This window comes from Diceros bicornis, chromosome 10 (assembly GCF_020826845.1).
Source record: "Diceros bicornis minor isolate mBicDic1 chromosome 10, mDicBic1.mat.cur, whole genome shotgun sequence".
NCBI classification, from domain to species: domain Eukaryota; kingdom Metazoa; phylum Chordata; class Mammalia; order Perissodactyla; family Rhinocerotidae; genus Diceros; species Diceros bicornis.
This window is the reverse complement of record NC_080749.1, coordinates 52,284,487-52,304,003: the sequence shown is the minus strand read 5'-3', so window position 1 is coordinate 52,304,003 and position 19,517 is coordinate 52,284,487. Positions and strand designations below refer to the sequence as shown.

The window sequence follows — 19,517 nt, the reverse complement described above, 5'->3', positions numbered from 1 at the left end:
TAAGTTCTCACTAAAGAGATGCTAAGGAAAACGTTCTGTGGAGATTTTGAGAAGGTTTCTTTAGAAGGAAAGAGTGTGTTCCTCTTTTGCCCGCCTGCCCTCCCTCCCTTCCCTTCTTTTCTTCCTTCCTTTCTTCCTCTCCCTATCAATTCCTTCTCCTTCCCTCCTTCCTGAGTTCTGGAACACAAAAGTGATGGTTAGAGCTCCAGCAGCTAGCCTGCACCATGAGGTGACTCTGAGGATGAGAACCATGTGCTATAATATGGATCAGAAAGGCACAACGAACCTGGATTCTCAGTGACTGCCAAACTGGGAACTTCTTTAATGAGAGAAATTCAGCGTTGACACTCTAACTTGACACTCCTCTTAGAGTTCCCCTCCTTACAGATGTGGCAGGTGGTCCATCTTCACATTAAAAGATAACACACCTGAGGGGGAACTTAGTGAGCCCCTCTGGTATCCAGAGATGATGAGAGACAGAAAAAAAGAGTTGGCAGGCTGAAGGGAGGCGTCTCGAGTGGCAACAGTGACCTGTGGGGTGGCTGTCTTTCCTAGGTGTGTGCACTGCACCTTGCATACGCTAGCACTTAAGACTGGTGCCTTTTTTAGTCTTCAGAACCACTCTGTAGGATGGATATATTATTCCCCATTTCCCTGAAGAAGAAACCGAGGTTCAGAGAAATTCCACGCATTGTTTTAAGATCTCACCATTAGTATGTTTCAGAATCAGAATTCTAAGTCCTTTACCTCACAGCTGCTTTTCTATGACAAACGAGAACCGCTCACTGCAGGTTCCTCTCTAACAACCTGCCTAGTCGTATAAAATGACTGATAACTCCCATAGAAAATTTCTCCTGTGTAATTTCTATGAAAATAAAGCACTAGATACTTGAAATCATAACCTCATAACAAAGGGCTGTGATAGATCGTGCCATTGAGATTACGTATTGTTGTCAGGCGCTCGAGGGCAAGCTGTTGTTTACAGCTGGGCACTGCTCAACCTGCACAGTCGTGCTTGGTGGCCCCGTTTTGGAAGAAAAGAGCTGAACGTGCCATGGACAACTGCATATTTGTGAAGTTTTCTTTGGATCTTCACTGTGTCCTTGGTTGGAAGAGTGTATCTCAAAGCTATATGCACAGGCAGGTATAAAAGCATGAACACAAGTGTCCTTTCTATTCTAACAGACACCTTACGCTTTGCCACTTGAATTAGGATATTGGATAGTTCTTTTAAAAATGCTATACTGAGGTATACAGTTATTATTCTCTATTACCAGCACCACCCAAACTCAATGATAGTGCAGGTCAAAAAAAATGAGTATATCACTAATTAAATCCTACTTTGCCAAAGAAAGATCCTTTTCTCCTTCTTTCGCAGGCTTCTTTTGAACACTGTTCCCAGCTAGAGAAGGAACTGTTGCAAGGGAGGAAATTTCTGTGTAAGCTCCTGACAGTGCTGCCACATTTCAGGATCTTCCAGGGGAACTGGCTGAGAACAATTTCTAGATAATAGTTATTACTTCTTCAGACAATGCCTTGTCTCTAGCACTGACAGGAACTATTTCACTATTTTAAATAACCTTCTCTATCGATCTGTTGGAATCAGATCATATTTTATAAATATCCACTGTTCAGTACAGCTGCAATTACTATGTGCCATTTAGTTGGACTAGCCTTGACCTTAGATGGCTGGGACATATTTTAGTGCTTCATGGCTGAGCTGAGGTAGGGGAAGAGCAAGAGACTTTGATTTTATGAACACATACCAAAAAAAAAAAAAAAAAGAGAGAGAGAATTTGTGAGATTTCTCTGGTTGAAGAAAAGCCTTTTAGAGAATATCTGGTCATAAATGGTTCAAAGGGGTGAGTTCCTTTTATTTACCTGGAGATTGGGCTATGTATATTAGGAAACTGCAGCTGAGAGGCCTACAGAATACACACTAAAAGGCAATGGGTGAATTCAGTGCCTATATTAATAGGGGTACCTGGGCCTTAATGGATATATACATTTTACTCTATTATTCTCATTTATTTTCCAAATAGTTAAGTTTTTTAAAAAGCTGTACTTTCTCATTAAAATTGTTCCTTAGTGTGAGATCTCCAATTAAGCATTAGTGTCTTTTTTCAAGTTATAATTAGTATGTTATGATGCCTGTGCTTGCTGATATATTTTTATCTCATAAATCAGACTACAGTAAAGACTGCAAAGGCGAGACTTTTGTTTGAGGGGATCATACAAGCAATTGCATCTTTGACCCCAATTCCTCTTGGCCCTTTGCACACGTGGTGCTCCAACATGGACACTCCGTGAAGTTAACCATGACTTGCGAGCAGGGAGCATGAAAACCATTTTTGTTTTCAATCACTTGAATCTTTTATGCCTTTTAGCACTAAAGGCTTCAATATTCACATTTGCTTTTAAAAATTTGTCATTGTTGTTTCAAATTAGCAAACAAAGCAGGAATCTTTAATTAATAGAAACTTTTCTGAATGTAGTTAAGTATTTTGAGTCACAGCAGTAAAGAGCTTTGGAACACACACGAACCAATATATAATTTTCAAATGCCCTTTCAGGTGCTGTGGCTGGTAGTAGTTTGTTTAAGAAAAATAGAATACCTTGAACTTTAATAACTTACATTCTATCTTGATGTCAAACGGAATTTCTCATTTTAAACAATACCACCCTTTCCCCTAAACTCATTTTTCAAATCTACTTTACCATGAACTTAAAAAGTGAATGGTTATTTTCTAAATATTTCCACAGTGACTAAAACCCATATAATTCTTATGTACTTATTTAAAACTTATTGTAAGAAACTTGTTTTATTATTTTCCCCTGGATACTTTAATAGAATATAGTGGCATTGTCTGAGTGTAAAACATTATCACAAAACACTGTCATAGTGTTGAGAGAAAAGATAGGACTCAGTAGGCTATGACGACCCTCCATCAACTTGAAACCTGTCCTTGTCTTCAAAGAGGGCACGTGTCTACAGAAGAAACTGTTGGGTGATTGCAAGAATACTACCCAGGTAGTACTTGTACCAGCCCCAGGACGTTAGAGTCAGTTTCCTATAAATTTACAAGAACTTAGAAACAAACAAAAGCTTTGCCTACTCAAAGAAGTATGGCAAAAATGTCAAATTCAGAAAAACAGTCAGTTATTTTGAAAGGAATCTATAATGTATCACTGCCAGTTGAATCTTGTTTTAGAGTTTTTGGTTACGCAATAGGTTGATCAACTTGGTCTGTGGCTTTATAGCAGCTTTAACTATGAAGGAAATACGACCTAAATGATAAGGATTAACGTGCTTAGATGGAAAAATGGACCAAGATCATACTCCAAAACGTGACCTCTTTAGATATACCATTAAGAGATATGGAGTCTTTTAACATGAAATTTCACACCAAGTTTTGAAAGCTAGAGTTATTATTTCACATGACCACTCATTAAATTGCATTATTAAATTCAAAAATAGTTTTATTGAGTATCTACCATTAAATCAGAACTGTAATAAACCTAAAAGATTTTAAGAGAAAAGATGACTAGGGCAACTGTAATAAAATTATTATAGAACCATCAGAATTGGACTTTTAAAGCAACAAGGCATAATCATACATCATGGTTGCTTACATGAAAATAATATGTGAAACTTACATATTGGTATTGGCAGTTGATGTCAGCCATTCACCAGCTAAACCAATGATATCCAATCCAGTGGAGAGCTGGTTGAAAAATCGAGGATGACCTAGAGAGATGAGTAACAGGCAAGCATCAAGGCAAACCCAGATTTTTCAAGCTATGTTCAAAGCAAAAAGCTGGCCACATTGATGGGGCCTCCATCCCAATGGTCTAACAGGGCTGCCCAAGGATATTGGAGAAGGAAGAGCAGGTTGACCCACACTACACCAAACTTTAGCATTATGTCCCCCAATATTATATGTTTCTAAAGCATAATGCTTTTAAACTCAAAAAAATCCAATATCATGAAACTAATAATCTTTCTAGTGTCTTATTTGTTGATTTCCAGAAGAACTTCTCTGTTGTATTTATATTTTTTATTACAAATCAGGATGTGGTGGTCCTGATTTTGCCCATAAATGTTCCAACTTTTAATTTAACATCCCAAGGATTTAACCCCAAAATCAAGATTTACTGACGGAGGAGAGGCTGCAGGCCTCAGAGAGGGTTTGTGGCTCTGTGGACCACAAACCTGGGGAAAGTGTCAGCTTTAATGTTGATGCTGAGGGCATGCCATCACACTCTGGGTCTCTGTGTCAGTCAAATATTATGCCAAGCATTGGTCTGTTTTGCCCATATATAGTCAGGTGATCATTAAACTAAATTTATTGCTGAGATGACCTGGCCTCTCTGTGAAACAGGGGCAGACACAGTCTCATTCACTCATTGAGTTGTTGGTAAAATAATTGTTATTACTATATAACTCTAAAGCCATTTGCAACACAGAATATGCTTTAACAGGCTTTGTTCTGAGCAAATTCAGGATTGTTGCCAAGTTTTGGCCAACTTGGCGTTCACAGGAAAACTCAACCCCACATCATCAGGCTTGGCTCAGCTGTCACGAAGGTATCAATGCAATAGATTATCTAGGGGTGTGTGACAGAGAACTGGTGTTAGAAAGATATGCTGACTGCTGTGTTTCCAGTGGAAATTGCTTTTGCTTCTGAAATAACTGTCAGAGAGCTCATGTTTGAATGTTCCTGGTCTAAGCTCCCTCTCTGAGAATGTCCCTTCTTCCCTAGATGTGATGGGGACTCATTCAGAACATCTGGACTTGACTTCTTACATCAGAATAAAACAATCCCTGCATCTCAAGAGTCCTCAAAAAATAATGCTGATCTTCAGAAAAAAATGAAAGAAGTATAAATAGCAAGCTTAGTGTACGTATGGGCCCAGATTCCGACATTTATGTAGACTACTCTAAATAGCTTAAGCTAGCCCATTTTACTCTACTTTGCTCAGTGCCAATATAATCTATGAGATCTTCTGGAACATAACTAATTTTGTTGAAATCCATTAAAAAATATATGCAATATCCATTTGAAAACTTTTAACAACAAACATTTCATTTTTTTTTTTAAAGATTTTATTTATTTATTTTTCCCCCAAAGCCCCGGTAGATAGTTGTATGTCGTAGTTGCACATCCATTCTAGTTGCTGTATGTGGGACGCGGCCTCAGCATGGCCGGAGAAGCGGTGCGTCGGTGCTCGCCCGGGATCCGAACCCGGGCCGCCAGCAGCGGAGTGCGCGCACTTAACCGCTAAGCCACAGGGCCGGCCCCCAAACATTTCATTTTAAGACAGGACTGAATCATAAATAAACCTAATCACACTATTCGACAATGTATCAAAACAATGCAGCATGGCAGAGACAAAAGATAGATAGACAGACTGACACAAATGCCCTCAAATAAAAGTGAAACAGTATCTCTTTGTCCGTTAAAATATAAAGGACACAAGTTGTCCAAAAACCTTACTTTTATCTTATGGCTACAGCCTTATGCCCCCCCAATATTATACTGTACCAGAATTTCTATGAAGTAACAAAACGACCTACTTTAAATTTCAATTTCAACTCTCTATATTCAATGAAAATAACAGAGGATAGATATGATACTGAGCAGCACATGGCCTAAAGTCAGGTAGGGGGAGAAAGACACAGTGATTTTTCAAAGTGAAGTTTTTCAACAAATAAACTTCAAGAAAAAAAAGAGAGATGGAGGGGGAAATCTATTGATTAAGAGACATACCAAGCAATTGCAATGTGAAGGACTTATTTGGATTCTGACTCGAATTATAACAAAATAAAACAAAACATTGATGACATTCATGAGACCATTGGAAATTTGAACATTGACTGAACATTTGATATTAAGGAACTGTAAATTTTGGATTTTTTTCAGATGTAACAATGATGTTGTGGTTATTTTTTTTAAAGAGTTCTTGAGGATGAAGCATATTTACAGATGAAATAATACTATGTCATGGATTTTCTTCCACAGAGTATAAAAGAAGGGGAAGAGGGTGGGGGTACAGGTGAAACAAAATTGGCAGGAGTTGATAATAGTTGAAGCTGGATGTTGGGTATATAGGGTTCATTATACTATTCTACTTTTGTATAAGTTTAAAATTCTCCATAAAAAAAAGTTAAAAAAAGAAAAACTAAGGAAGTTGGCATATCTACTGTGACTGAGGGCTGATCAGTATCTGTCTCAGTTCATGGAGAATCTATATATACTGTTTCTAGTTCCTTTTTCAGAAGTCTTTTGCTCATTTGTAGAGAAATTTCCAAGTGCCGTCATCATCCCTTCACAAACTGTACCCAGATCAATATGTTTTCACTATTAAAACCTAACTCATTATTTTGGCTGAGCATTAATATCTTTTCTTTTAAAAAAATATCTTCTACTGTGTGTAGCTACCTGTGGAGTTTAGTCTATTGCTCCAGAATCTACATCTAAATTACAGACCAGGAACCAGGAGCTGTGTTTTTCACACGGCAGCAACAGTACACTTTGCCAGGGTCAACACCCTGAGATGCAGCAGCAGGAAGATTATGAACTCATAAATGCAAACATCTGCTCCCAGAAGCAGCTCTGAAGAACAGGGATGGATGGCTGCATGCTACATGTCTAAGTGGATTCATACTGGACTAATAAGAGTCCATGGTTCTCTGATCATGTGATGTTTCAGTTTTGTAGGCAATATGAGTTGCTATTATGACAAATCTATGTTTTTTTTTCTTTGAAAGACAACACTATTCTGGGCTTTAATGATAAAAGTATGTGGTGTCATCTCTCTAAGAAAGCACGTGTAGAGCGACCTGACAGAATAAAAAACATTGGATCACAGCAAGTCAAGCTAAAACACACATGGAGAATTCTGACTCTTTTTTATCCAGTCAAATAACACTACTTGATCTCCATCAGGAATAGGTTAGCCATCAAACCAAGGTGGGATGTAACTAAATTGATGAGCATGCTTTTCTTTAAAAATCAGTCTTTGTAATATAATTAAGTCTTGTTCATCTTGCAGTTATTTAACGAAGCTACACTTATTCCAGTGGTGTTGGCAGACCTCAAAAGCTGTTTGGGATTCCTTATTTAAAAATGCCTCTTGGACAAGCCTCATTATTTCATTATAACACTTGTTTTTGACATCCAATAGCCTTACTCAGCTCTATTACCGCCAACCTCCCCAGTCTTATCTTCAAATGACTAGGAAGACTGAGAGGGATAAGAAAGCAGAGGGAGAGAAAAAAGAAAGAAGAACAAGGGGTGACCAATTGTGGCCTCAGGGGCTCCCCTGTGGTGGTAACTATGCCATGAACTGCCAATTACTGTAGATCTGCCCAAGAGCTCAAGAAAGCCAGGCTGCAGTGGGGAAAAAGAGTAGGGAGAAGAAACCACTGCTTCACCCCTAGGCTAGAAACAGCCAGCCAGAGATCCAAAAAAGTCCTTGAACTTGAGGCAATTGGAAAGTAACCATTTTGGCCAGGAATGCTGATTAGAGGGGGTTCCTGTAACATGAGAAGGAGGCAAGAGGGCATCCTCAAGGGCTCCCTGTTGGAGATGGGAGTTGGTGGCTCAGGGTGTCTAAACTCCAGAGGTTGGAGTAGAATGCGAAGGGTGTGTATGCGTGTAATTTTTTGGCGCAGCTGCTAGAAGGTGTTGTGGGTTGAATTGTGTCCCTCAAAAAGATATGTTCAAGCGTTAACCTCTGGTTCCTGTGAGTGACTTTATTTGGAAATAGGGTCTATGCAGATGTAATCAAGTTAAGATGAGGCCCTACTGGATTAGGGTGGGCCCTAATCCAAAGATTGGTGTCCTTATAGGAAGAGGGAAGTTTAGACACATACACAGGAAGGATGCCATGTGAAGGTGAAGGCAGAGATCAGAGTGATGCATCTACAAGCCAAGAAATGCCAAGGAATACCCACGACCACCAGAAGTTGGAAGAGGGAAGGATGGATCCTCCCTGAGAGTCTTCAGAGACAGCATGGCCCTGAAGACACCTTGATTTTGAACTTCTAGCTTCCAGAACTGTGAGAATAAATTTCCATTTTAAGTCACTCAGTTTGTGGTAATTTGTTATGGCAGCCCCAGGAACTAATACAGAAAGGAGGGAAATGCATGCAATTCTCCCTAGTTTCAGGGTCAGGCAAGGGTAGGATTTATCTGAATGAAATGGGCATGAAAATGGAGGAGGGAAAAGAAGTAGGGGACAGGTCCCTCCACTCTCTTTAGGTTGTGAATAGCCTAAAACCAAGAATGAAAACTCTATACAAAACTTGACGTAGCACCATGTATTTGTGTTTAAATCCACTTTTACAACAACAAATGATGATGGGCTTTTGCTAGGGGTGGGGCCTTCCACCAACTGTCACTGCCCAAGGCCATCTGCGGTCACTGAGCACTTTGCTACCTTCCCTCACTAGGGTTTGTGTTTCTCCTTCTACACGAGTTTGATATCCTCACAATGGCAAGGGTGCAACGGAGGACAAGCTTCCCGCTGCACGTCCACCTGGCTCTCCCCCTTACCTGTACGGACCCCGTACTTCAGGGTGTCTCTGCAGTCCACCAGGATCTGCTCCAGGGACTCGGGGTGGTCAGAGAGCTCCAAGTTGAAGCCCTCCATGCCTTCCAGCAGCTGGTGTGGGTGATGGAAGTCCAGCACCTTGGTGGAGCGATCGAATGTCTTGCGGACATAGTTGAGGAGTATGTCCACCACCTCCAGCAGGAACTGCACGGTTTGCTCCTCCCCGTTCTTAGCCGGAAGCAGATCTGAGGGGGGAAAGCCCATGAGTGGTTGTCACCTGACTCATGTCTGGATTTCCTCAGCCCAGAAATCCCTAATATCAGCCATGATATCTTTACAGGCCTAATTTCATTCTAGGATATGTATATGCATTGGGAGTCTGATGTACTATCTCTCCAGAGAAATGCACATATGCATATACACAGAAGTTTTGCTTATACTCTCTAGAGGTTCACAGACTTTCTGATAGTTAGGCTGCTCATAAATGGAGTGCTTTGAAAAGCCAGGAGCAGCCTGCCACTGCAGTTGTCTATTTGCAGACTAACTGGGGACCGGTCAGGTATGTGATGGAGGGGGCCTCTGCCTTGCTCCCATGGTACCAGGTGTGTCCCTGTACATCCAGTGCAGACACTGGGCTTTTGGTTTTGTGTTATGATGTGCTTGATCTGTTGATGGCAGAGAGTAAGGCCTCGCAGAGAGTCAGGCCTCTGTGGGTAGAGGCTGAGGTCTCCCCTGAAGAGGGTGGTGCTTTGTGGTGTCCTTAGACAGGAAATTAGAACTGGAAGATGGGGCTCAGGAAGGCGGGAGAGGGAATTCCCACCTCTCTCTTGACCTCATCCTTTTGCGTCTGGACTTTGGGATGTTTGGAGGTGACTTTGGGTTACTGCCTCTGCTACGCAGAGTCAGGCTGGGGAGTTAGCCAGGGATGAAGGCTGTAGGGGACCCCAACTGAGGTTGTCAGCCATAACTCAAGAGTATATTGGCTGTACATGATGTTCTGTGTCTATTCCCTGGAGTATCTCTGAGGTTTAGTGAAGTCTTGTTTACTGTTCTGATCTGGCCTCTATGGCCTGTGGGGAGTTAATGGAAGGGGATGGTGGTGGGTTTGCCTTCCAGCTGTTTGGGAGAGACTGGGAAAGCACCTGCTGAGACCAGAGTTGTGTGGGCAGCAGTAATTAGTGAAACATCTCCAAAAGGGAAATGAGTTTCAGGACAGCACTTGTCATTAGGCCCAGCCACACAGCTTCCCACAGGGTGATTTTGTTGTTGTCGTCAACCTTGGAGGATAAATGCTATTAAGAGGACACTGGATTTTCGTACATGTGAGATTCCTTTGGAATCTGAGATTCTCTGAACCCATATTTGGCCCTGCAAGTTTCTTTAGAGCTGATTAGTTTATCGACTGCCCTCATCTGGCTTCCAAAACGATGGAGACCTAGGCAGTAGGGAAGGAGGGATTCAAATATTGGAAAAGCAGTTTCATGACGGTTCAGAGAGTGATGACATTTTTGGCAAAAGAAGTAAAATTTTAGGAAAAAGTCAAGCGACTCAAATAAGGAACCTACTTGATAGCACTAGGGCTGGGGAAGAGCGGCTACCTCGAGCAAACAGGTTGGAGAAGTCGGTCTCCGTGCGCCGGAAGCGGCCATCCCTGTCACTATTTTCACAGGAAAGCAGGTTCTTGGAAGACTGCCTCTCCTTGAAGGCGCTCACAAGCCGGCTCTTCTCTTCCAGGCTGTTGGTCCTTTGCAAGAAGCCTGGAGCATAAGAAGCTGGGTCAGAGGGAGTGCACTGAACTCCCAGCCTCAGAGGATCTGCTGAGCCTGGTTGACTCCCCAAGCAGGGTTCTCCCTTCTCCTGAGAAGAAGCTGAGTGTCTGTGTTTTATATAAGGGCTCTGGCACTGCTTGCCTTTAGGTGACGAGGGGGCAGCGCCAAGCGTCATCAGTGGCGCAGAACCAGTCAGGCAAGAGAAAAACAGTGAGCGAAGCCCATTCTCCTCTCTGAACGTGACAGTGAACTCAGAATTAAGTCAACTGGACAGCTTCCACTCCAGTAACCAGCCCCAGGATGGAGTTTTGAGGGAAGAGATGCAATGGAAGAGGACGCTGCCAGAACTGGGTTTATGGGCTGTGCAACCAGAGGGAGGAGGGGGTGAGGACCAGCAGAGGGAGGAGGGAGTGAGGACCAGTTCTGGGGATGAGGGAAGATGTTTTCCTCCGGCACCCGGTAATGCTTACAGGGTTGAATGTAAGTGTAATTTTTCTGCCCTGAACCTGAAGTGCAGCTTTCCCCGTACCACCCCCTCTCCTTGAATAAAGGTACTGGAGAAAGAGATAAGAAAGCTTAAAATCTTGTGTGTGACATTTAGTTCTATACATACTTATTGAGCACCTATTGTGGAAAAGCACTTTGCTATGCATTTAGGACGGGGGACAGATAGAGACAAATGAGAGAGTGAGACAGATCCTGGCCCTCCAGGAGCTTACAGTTTGGCAGGTGGTGACCAGCATTGTAACAAAGCTGGAAAGCCATCCAAGAACTCCACAGAGATGAACTCCAAGCCCAAGGTGGGGTTCAAAGCGCCTCACCTCTGCCCCTCAGGAGTGGAAATCTCTCCTGCCTGAGGTGAGCAGTGCAAACACCACCAGCAGCAAATAGAGAAGCAGGCTGAGCCCCAAGGGCTGGAGACTGCCACTGTGGAGCACACGCCCTCCCTCAGTCCCCTTGGGGCTCTAGGGCCTGCAGACCCGCTCCTTCCTGCAGTTATCTCCTCCAATTCAGCCTCAGTCTTAGCCTGAAATGCAACATATTGAAAAGAGGAAGAAAGTTCTAAGCTTCTTGATGACCCCAAAGCTGGCTTTGTAGATACCAAGATCCTTTGGGACTCACACACGTCACAGGCAGGCTTGGAGGAAAGTCCCAGGAGGTTCAAGGAGAGGCAAGTTAATCTGGGGAATTCAGCTTTACTTCCCCAGGATGGCGATTCAGTGATGAGGGGTGGAGGAAGGAGGGACTCAGGGGGAAGGCTGCAGTGATTAGAATCCTCCCACACACAGGAGCAGGGACTATTTTTGGAGGGAAGACTAGGAAGGCAGAGGCACTAGACCTTCATTTTCCCAGCACCTTGTAAACTTATCACTAACACCCTACAGGACAGCAGAAGAGGGGAATGCACTATAATAGATCTGCACTTGGATATAAAGATGGGGGTTGTATCCTTTCCTCACCTCTTCTCCTACTTCCTAAATTCCTCCTCCAAACCCCCAAAGTACAAACCCAGGAGCCAGCACTCATTTGCCAGAGGAATGCAGGATCACCTGGCTCCTAAATTCCAGGACTGCTCCCCTGCTTCTGGAACAGTGAGCTGTGGAATTCACCACGCTGAAAAGACCAAATCCCTGTGGCCTGATGCAGGTGAGGTCAAGCCTAGCTGAACTCCTCCTCTTTAGGTCTCTGACCTCTGGTTGGCTCTGACTCACTCCCTGGGAAAGCCTTAAGTCTCTCTACCTTGAGACTCCTTAACTCCTTTCCTCTGGCAGCTGCAGGACCTGGGGCCTCCATTTAGGCTTTGGATGTGATCTCCAAAGGAGGTCTCGACACAGGCATTCCAGAGATGTCCTGACAGGGTTGAGAGATGACAATTATGACACAACTTTAAACTTGCACCCCAGTCCTGGACCACACTTCCTGTAGTGCACTAGGACTCCGTATTTTCTATAAATCCTGTAATTACCTTATGAATAGCACACTGATCTTGCATTATAATTTGTGTTAAAAACCATTAATTTGCTAATATAAACATTTAATGTATATTGTTATTGGAATAACAATTTTTTGGAAGGTATTTGTTTTCTAAAATACTGGGAGCCTCAAAAAAGTTAAATGACCCAGGCCTCCCTGGGCTCTGAGAGGCTCTGGAAAGAACCATATGCCTCTCCCAGGAGAGGAGGAGTGGATGACATTGAGGTCAGTGCTTTGACAATTTCCCTGGCTAGCAAGGGGTCCTGGAAGCAGGGCTCTCCGAGACTGAAGCTGACTCTACTCCCTCTTGTTCTACACCCCAGCTGTGAGGACCTAGTTTAAGCCTGTGAGTGACTGGTAACCGAGCTCAGCATTCTTAAAAGGTAAAGAGGCAAGCAGAGAGCCAAAGGGGCAGCTGGGTTTGGTCAGGTTGTGGCACTCTGTCTGGCTTCGAGGCAAGAACAGGAGGTGAGCCCTCTGAGGACTCCATCTCTGGGTGGAGGGGAGATCCTGCTGCTGGTTCCTTACCTCCATCCCCAAACTCAAAGGCCTAGGGGGCCCAGTGAGTGAGGGAAAGTGTGGGAAATGAGAGAGCAACCTGCTAGAGCCAGTTGTTTCCAAGTGGGGCTGCGAGCCGTGCATGGCACAAGGGCACATGGCCAAGGGGTTAAGTGGGGCCTGAAGCCCAATCCCCCTGCTCTCACTGGCCAAGCTGTAGCATAGAATTGCATCTACCTAGAGAAAGGGGCTCTTTTTCCAATTTTTTGGGTTAACAGTACCCTGCCAGATTCCTACCCGCCTCCCCACTTTTTATTTCAAGAGAAGTCAGAAATACAGAATATTTGAAGTCTACGTTTAAAAGTTGGCAACTGACACAAAATTAAATACACACATACAAATGCGGACACACACACTGCATGGGCTAAATGAGCTCGGGCTGTAACTGGCAGCCAGTTTGGGACCTTCTGCATAGATAAGTGTTGGAGGACGAGGGACACACTGGGAAGTCAGCAGAGCCCTGAGCCAGAACTTAGGGCTCCCTGCATCTCCTTCTATTTAGGTCATGCCACCATGCCTGTAGCCACACCACTCTCTACCTCTTGGCAAGACCCTGAGTTTCTTCTAGCTGCTTACTCTCCCAGGGGATTCTGCCTCCAGAGCTAAGGGTACCATTTGTGAGACCCAGAGCCTTCCTTGCAGCTTCCTTCTTCTGGCTTCCAGGGAAGAGGGGTAGGAGAGGGGGACAGAGGTAGGAGAGGGGGTGGGGCTGAATCTTGGCGAGCACTGAAGATGCTTACTAATGGAGGTGGGAAGAGGACCATTAGTTCCTCTGCATTAAGGTGAAAAGTCAAACCAACCTGGAGAGTATCAGGCCAAGAGGGCTCCCTCCAGCCCCATGAAGGTCTGGGAAGAAGGGAGTGGGAGTGTCTGTGTGAGGAGGAGGTCAAAACCAAAGACTGCACCCTGCCCTCCACTAGATTAAAATGGAAAGGCAGAGTTGGCCCAAAGTATGGAAAATGAATCCTCCTGATGTTTTGTTTCCTTTCAAAATCAAATCTAAGGTGAAGCCTCCTGTCCTGTGGCCCCCAAGGCATGCATTTTAGCAGGAAGCGATTTCCCTTCAACGGACTACTAGCCATCTGCTCCTGTCACACCGGTTGCAATTTTTCTGAAATTAGTGTTCTAAAGGGAGGAGAGGGGTGGAAGCAGAAGAAACACTCTGAGGATGGTAGCCCCAAATGCCCAAGAGCTCTCCCTCAGGGGAAGGTGACGCAAACCCTATTCGTGGACCTAGAGTTCAACTCTTTCCTGCCCCTTTACCCTTTCGAGACACTTCGGGTGTGTCCCCCGAAGGGGAGTTTAAGTTTAGACCTTTTCTCTCCCCGGAATCGGAGGGCCTGCAGTCGGGGCAGCAGAAGGCACCGTCCGGGGCGGGGGCCAGGATGCGGGGATGGGGGTGGATGAAGGCTGCCCCCCAGGCAGGCCCAGGACGGCAGAGAAGGCAGCCCTCACCCCAAGCCTCCCTCCACCGGTCCTCGACCGCGGCGGGCGCCCAGGGCTCACTCAGTTCTGTTTGCCCAGCTGCATGACAATGACGGCTGCAGAAGCCAAGCGCCGGCCGGCGAAGGGACCTGGCGCGAAACGGACCATTAAGCCGGGAACAGCGGCGGGGGGAGGGGGCTATTTATAGAACAAAGCTCCGCTGCAGGCAGCTGCCCCCACGCGGCCACGGGCCCCGGCCTCGCCCCGCGGGCCTCGCGTGCTGGGGAGAGGGCCAAACCCCGGAGCCGCCCCGCGGCCGGGCTGGGCTTTCCCTGGGAAATGGCTAGCTCTAGGGGAAGAGCAACCCTTCTTCACCGTCCGTGCCGCTTCCAGGATCAAGGGAACAGAACCACAGCAACGCAGGGAGGGCGCCGCGCGGCACAGCAGGGAAGGGAGCGTGATTCCCCAGAAGCTGCTAAAGAACCTCTCTCCGCTCTGGCTCCAAGCGGCCGCCGCCCTCGAGGCCCCGGAACACAGCGAAGCTGGGCAGGTCAGGCCTAGAGAGCACCCTCTCACCGACCCGCTGGCGGGCGGGCCCCGCGCGCCCTCCACCGCTATCTCCCGCGCGCAGCAGCTGACGGATGGCTCTTTAATAAGCCCCTCGTTAATCTCCTCCCGCTTCTCCACCTCCTGCCCGCAGACGTCCGTGTTTTCTGGCCCGATAAGGCTACAGATTTTAGACGGTGAAATGTAGCAAGGAAAGCAAGTCCTCATTGTCCAGCCGAAGCCACTCAACTGTGTCCCTTCGAACAAATCTCCTTTTTTCCTTAAAAAAAGTTGCATCCCTTGGGCGTTTTCATTTCAGACCCTCACTCGAGAGCAGTTCTTTCTCCTCTCCAGCTCCCAGATCTATTTACTTTCCTCTCTGGCAAACTGTGCCGGACACCCCTTTCTCCTCTTGCGGCCCCACGACCCCGCTGCCCCCTTTCCTTCCCTCCTCTCCTTCACGGGCAAGCTCGGCAAACCCTCGGGCCTGCGCCGCCCGCACCTCCCCGTGGCAGGCCACAGAGGGCTGCAGGCGATCCTTTCTCTTGGCCTTCGAGGTCCCCAAATGAAATCTGAATCCGTTATGATCTCAGGCCAAAAATCTCAAGCCGGGAGGCCACTTTTAACGTGCGATGGTGGAGAAGGAAGGGAGATGACGTGTCAGCCACCGCCTTAGGCAGATACCGCGTCTTAGGCCTGCTCTCCAGGAAAGCCAGACCAGTTCACCTTTTCTACTCGACCTTCGGGAAGGGCAAGCAGACCCCACCGGTCGAGGCGGCCCTAGCGCCAGGCGAGAAGAGCCGGGCTGCCGCGCGAGGGCGCAGTGCTCATGCTCTCGCGCCCAGACAGTGGGAGCCCCGCGGTCTCAGGGAGTCTGGGACCAGCGGAAAAGGTCCCTCGGGGCAGAGTCAGAGGAGGGCAGGGGAGGGTCAAGGCCTGTAGAGGAGCGTCTGCGCCGGGCGTGGGGGCTCTAGGTACATTAGAAAACCAGACCCAATAGCCGAGATTCCCTTTAGCGTGCGTCCCACTCTCCCAAATCCGCAAAGACCGCGCGCCGCGAAGCTCTAGCGGACCCCAGCGGGCCCTTTCACTTACCGCAGATCTTGAGCCCCAGTTTTCTGGTGCATCCATGGGCCACGCCGCACCAGGTGTCATACGCTAGAAAGCAAGGGAGATGCGATCAGTGAGGCTTGGACCATGGGACCTGGTCGAGGGCAAAGGTTTTCTGGAGAGGGTGGGGGGCAGGCCTTCGCCAGTGCTCCTCATTAAAGCTTTTTCCTGAAAGGAGCAAGGAGCCAGAACTGTGGGCCAGGGGGCACACTCGTGCCCTCCGAGGCCCCATCGTACTCCCTTCCTGCTCCCACCTTCAGGTAAAGAACAGTGTCTCTGAGAGGCCGCGTATCCAGCGCCCAGCCCGGCCTCCTAGTAATCCCCGCGGGAAAGCCGAGGAGGCGTGGTGGGAGAGAGGCAGGGCTGACCCCACGTGCAAAGTGCCAGGCCCCGCCGCGCGAGTTGCCCAGCACCCACCCTCCAGGCCCTGTCCCTTGGTCTCCACCCCGCAGACTCGAAGGGCGACCACAGTAGCCCGGAAAGGGAACACACAGGCATCTGGGACCAAAACGTCTCATAATTTCTTGGCGGGTCTCCAGTCGAGTGGCAGCTTAAAATAAACTGGCATGAAATGGGGTCGCGGAAGAGTTCAGGAATTAATTGGGTGAAAAATAGTATTTGACTAGATGATCGGGCTCGCATGGCTGCTCTCCAGTCGGACCGCGGGGAGTCGGGAAGACAATGGTGCGCCTCCCGTCCTCATCCCTGGTCCCATCTTCCCAATCTGCCCCTTGTTAACCCTTCCCTGGGACATCTCGGGTCCGGAACAGGCGAAGGAGAAGGGAAACAGGCATCTTTCCTGTGGGTCCAAACCGCGGGCCCAGGCGCCGTATTTTCCTTCTTTACCAGGCTGTTCTTAAACTCCTCAGGGTCTATCCCGTCCTCGGGGTTCAACTTCCAGCAAAGAGCATTGGCGTGCCTGCATTGAGTTGCCTGCCGAGCCCGCACTCGGCGTGGAGGGCCCAGTGTGAAATTTCCTTCGGACCCCTCAAAGCAAAGCGCCTTCAATCACTCCCATGCCCCACCCCACCCCGGCCGGTGCCTCCAGCCCGGCGCGGGTGCTGGCTGCGATAAGGAGAGTGACATCCATTTAACCGAGAAACAACAGATCCCCAGCCGGTAGAAGAAATAGCCCCACGTCAGTGAGACAGCATGTCACAGACAGATGGAGTTCCTGCGACAGACAGGAAATCGGTGCAAAAGCAAAACCCCAATAATAATACCTGGCGGGTAAAGAGCTGTTTCCACCCGATAAAGTGCTTTCATTTTAAACACCATCTAATCCTCACAACAACCCTACGAAACAAGACGAGTGTTAATCTGAGACTCACTTTACAAATAAAAACACTGAGGCTCAGAGAGGTTAAGCGAGTTATCCAAGGTCACTCAGCTGGGGCGTTTGGAGTTCAGACCCATTTCACTGCCTTTCAGAGTTGGGGATTACAGTGAAAGAAAGGGAAGGAGAGATGGAGAGCAGTGGGAGAGCCCCTTTGATGTACCGAGGGTCGGGAAGACGAGTGGCGGAGGGCAAGGAGGAGGGGGTCGCTGGAGAAAGAGGCCGAGTAAGCTTGTGCGATTGAGCAAGGCCACTTCCCAGGAGACCTTGGAGGGGCAGAGAAGCGGAGCCAGCTGGGCCGGCGCGGGTGTGTCTGCAAGGGAGGGAGAAAGCGGGTAGACAGCCCGGCGCGCGCGCGCAGCCTGGGATGCTCACGCCGCCGCTGAGTTGTTGGGGGCGGGCGGCAGCGTTTTCAGGACAGGTGCTGCGTGCTCCTCTCGCGCCGGGCCTCGTCTATCTTCCCTCCGCCTCGGCGGCTTCCAGGCGCGCCAGGCCAAGTGCGAACTCTGGCTAGCGCCTCCACTGAGTCTCGGACCCGGAGTCGGTATACGCGCTCCATCGCGGGCTGCCGCCAGGAAGGAAGAGCCCGGGTCGGCGGTGGGGTGCAGTACTCAAGGGTGGGTGAACACATCCGCCGCCCAGCCCCGCCAGGCAGTAAAAAAGGGGCGGGAAATGTGGAGAGGGCTGGAAAAGAAATCCACCAAGGCCGGAGCAACAGACAAAGGCGCGCAGGCCTCGCGTTCCTCCCGGCCTGTTCCAGCCAGCTCGGCCGCCAGTGCCTGGCTCACGTGCCACCAGGGCTGGCGGCTCTCCGGAGCCTCTCTTTGTTGTGTGGGTAATTGTAGCTCGCCTGAGGGGCGGGGAGAGGACGCTGCAAAGGGAACTGGAACGCAGCCTAAAGACTTAAGACGAGGCCTCCGGCCCGGGAGCCAGGGACAGCACCAAGCGGTTGGAGAAGGGGCTTACCCGGTAACATCCCTCACCTTCGTTGACGGGAACAGTTGACCTTTTCTCAAGCTTACAGAGTGCCGTAAAAGCGCAGCAATAAGCCCTCCTTCTAACCAGACTGCCATCCCTAAGCCCTTCTTATATAGAAATTCTAGGGACGTTATTGTCTGGAGCTGATAGATTGGAGGGGTGTGGGGGCATTTCAATCCAAATTGGAAGAAGAAAAACAAAACAATTCCCTCATCCCTACACCTCTACAGAAAGGTAGAAAATCAATCTGAATTAACGACAGATTCTAGAAATGGGTTAAGGAGCGCACTGAGCTACGGGTGGGGAACCATAAATTTCCCCACCCCCTTTATCTGGTTCCCCCTTTCTTCCTCTCTCTTCAAGACGTGTCAATTGCTGACAGTCTCCTACCCTGGAGAAAGGAGAGGGGTGCTCTCTCCTCCCGCCCTGGCAAACCTTCTTGCAGCCTTCTTGCAGTTCCCCACCACTCGCCACTCAGGATGCTGCCCGCTCCTTTTTTTCTTTCCTCTGAGATGTAATTAATTGTCTGAAATGTCGAGGCTCAGTCTCAAACCGTTTTATGCACCTTTCTCGCCCCTGGCTTTTCCCTCACTCGTCAACAGCTCGACGCAAATTTGGAGCAATTAGGGACCCCGAGTTTTCTAAAAGCTGCAATTAACGTCGAAATTTCCGCTGATTATAGGCTTCGAGCACAGCGCAGGGGGAAATGAGGGGGTCAGATCTCGGCTCAACGAAAGCCAGAGACAGAACTCTCTATTCCCGCTGGGACTCCCGGCTCCTCACATCGCCCCCTGCCCCGACTCGCCTCGTCCCACCAAGAAAAGAAACCACACGCAGCACAGCAAAAACAACACTCTCGCTGCCCGTCCCTACCCCTCAGTGAAGCCCCCAAAGATCGCCGCCGCTCCGACCCTGAGTGGTTCCCACTCTCCAGCGCCCTGGAATCGCCTAGCGTCCCTGGCAGTCGAACGACCTCTGGGCAGGACCCGGGTCAGGGCCCCCTTTCTTTCCAGCCTTCATCATCTCCGCGCTCCCGCTTCCCTTTCCGCCAGCGCAGCCTCCCCACGTCCCAGCACCCCCATCTTACCCGCAGTTCTTTTGATAGGAAACTAGGGCAGGACCTACTTGTGGGGCGCAGGTTAGTAGTATTGGGGTCCGCTCCCGCGTTCGAGGAGGTTGCAGACGAAGAAGGGGTCGAAGACGCCATCAGCTCGGTCGTCCCGGGGCCTCTGCTGTCCGGGGTCCTCGGCTGGTCGGGCGCA

At 48.2% G+C, this 19,517-nt stretch overlaps 1 protein-coding gene across 1 annotated transcript in view; it reads right to left on the bottom strand.

Moving 5' to 3' along the window:
* Positions 1 to 19,517, bottom strand: part of GAD1 (glutamate decarboxylase 1) — a 36,674-nt gene extending 17,157 nt beyond the window's left edge. Inside the window, exons 1-5 of the mRNA XM_058549230.1 lie at positions 19,381 to 19,517; positions 15,927 to 15,989; positions 10,158 to 10,316; positions 8,562 to 8,804; positions 3,658 to 3,748 (exon numbers count right to left, since the gene is read on the bottom strand). Of these exons, the coding sequence (XP_058405213.1) occupies positions 3,658 to 3,748; positions 8,562 to 8,804; positions 10,158 to 10,316; positions 15,927 to 15,989; positions 19,381 to 19,462 (638 nt within the window). The 5' untranslated portion in view covers positions 19,463 to 19,517. The remainder of the gene's footprint in view (positions 1 to 3,657; positions 3,749 to 8,561; positions 8,805 to 10,157; positions 10,317 to 15,926; positions 15,990 to 19,380) is intronic.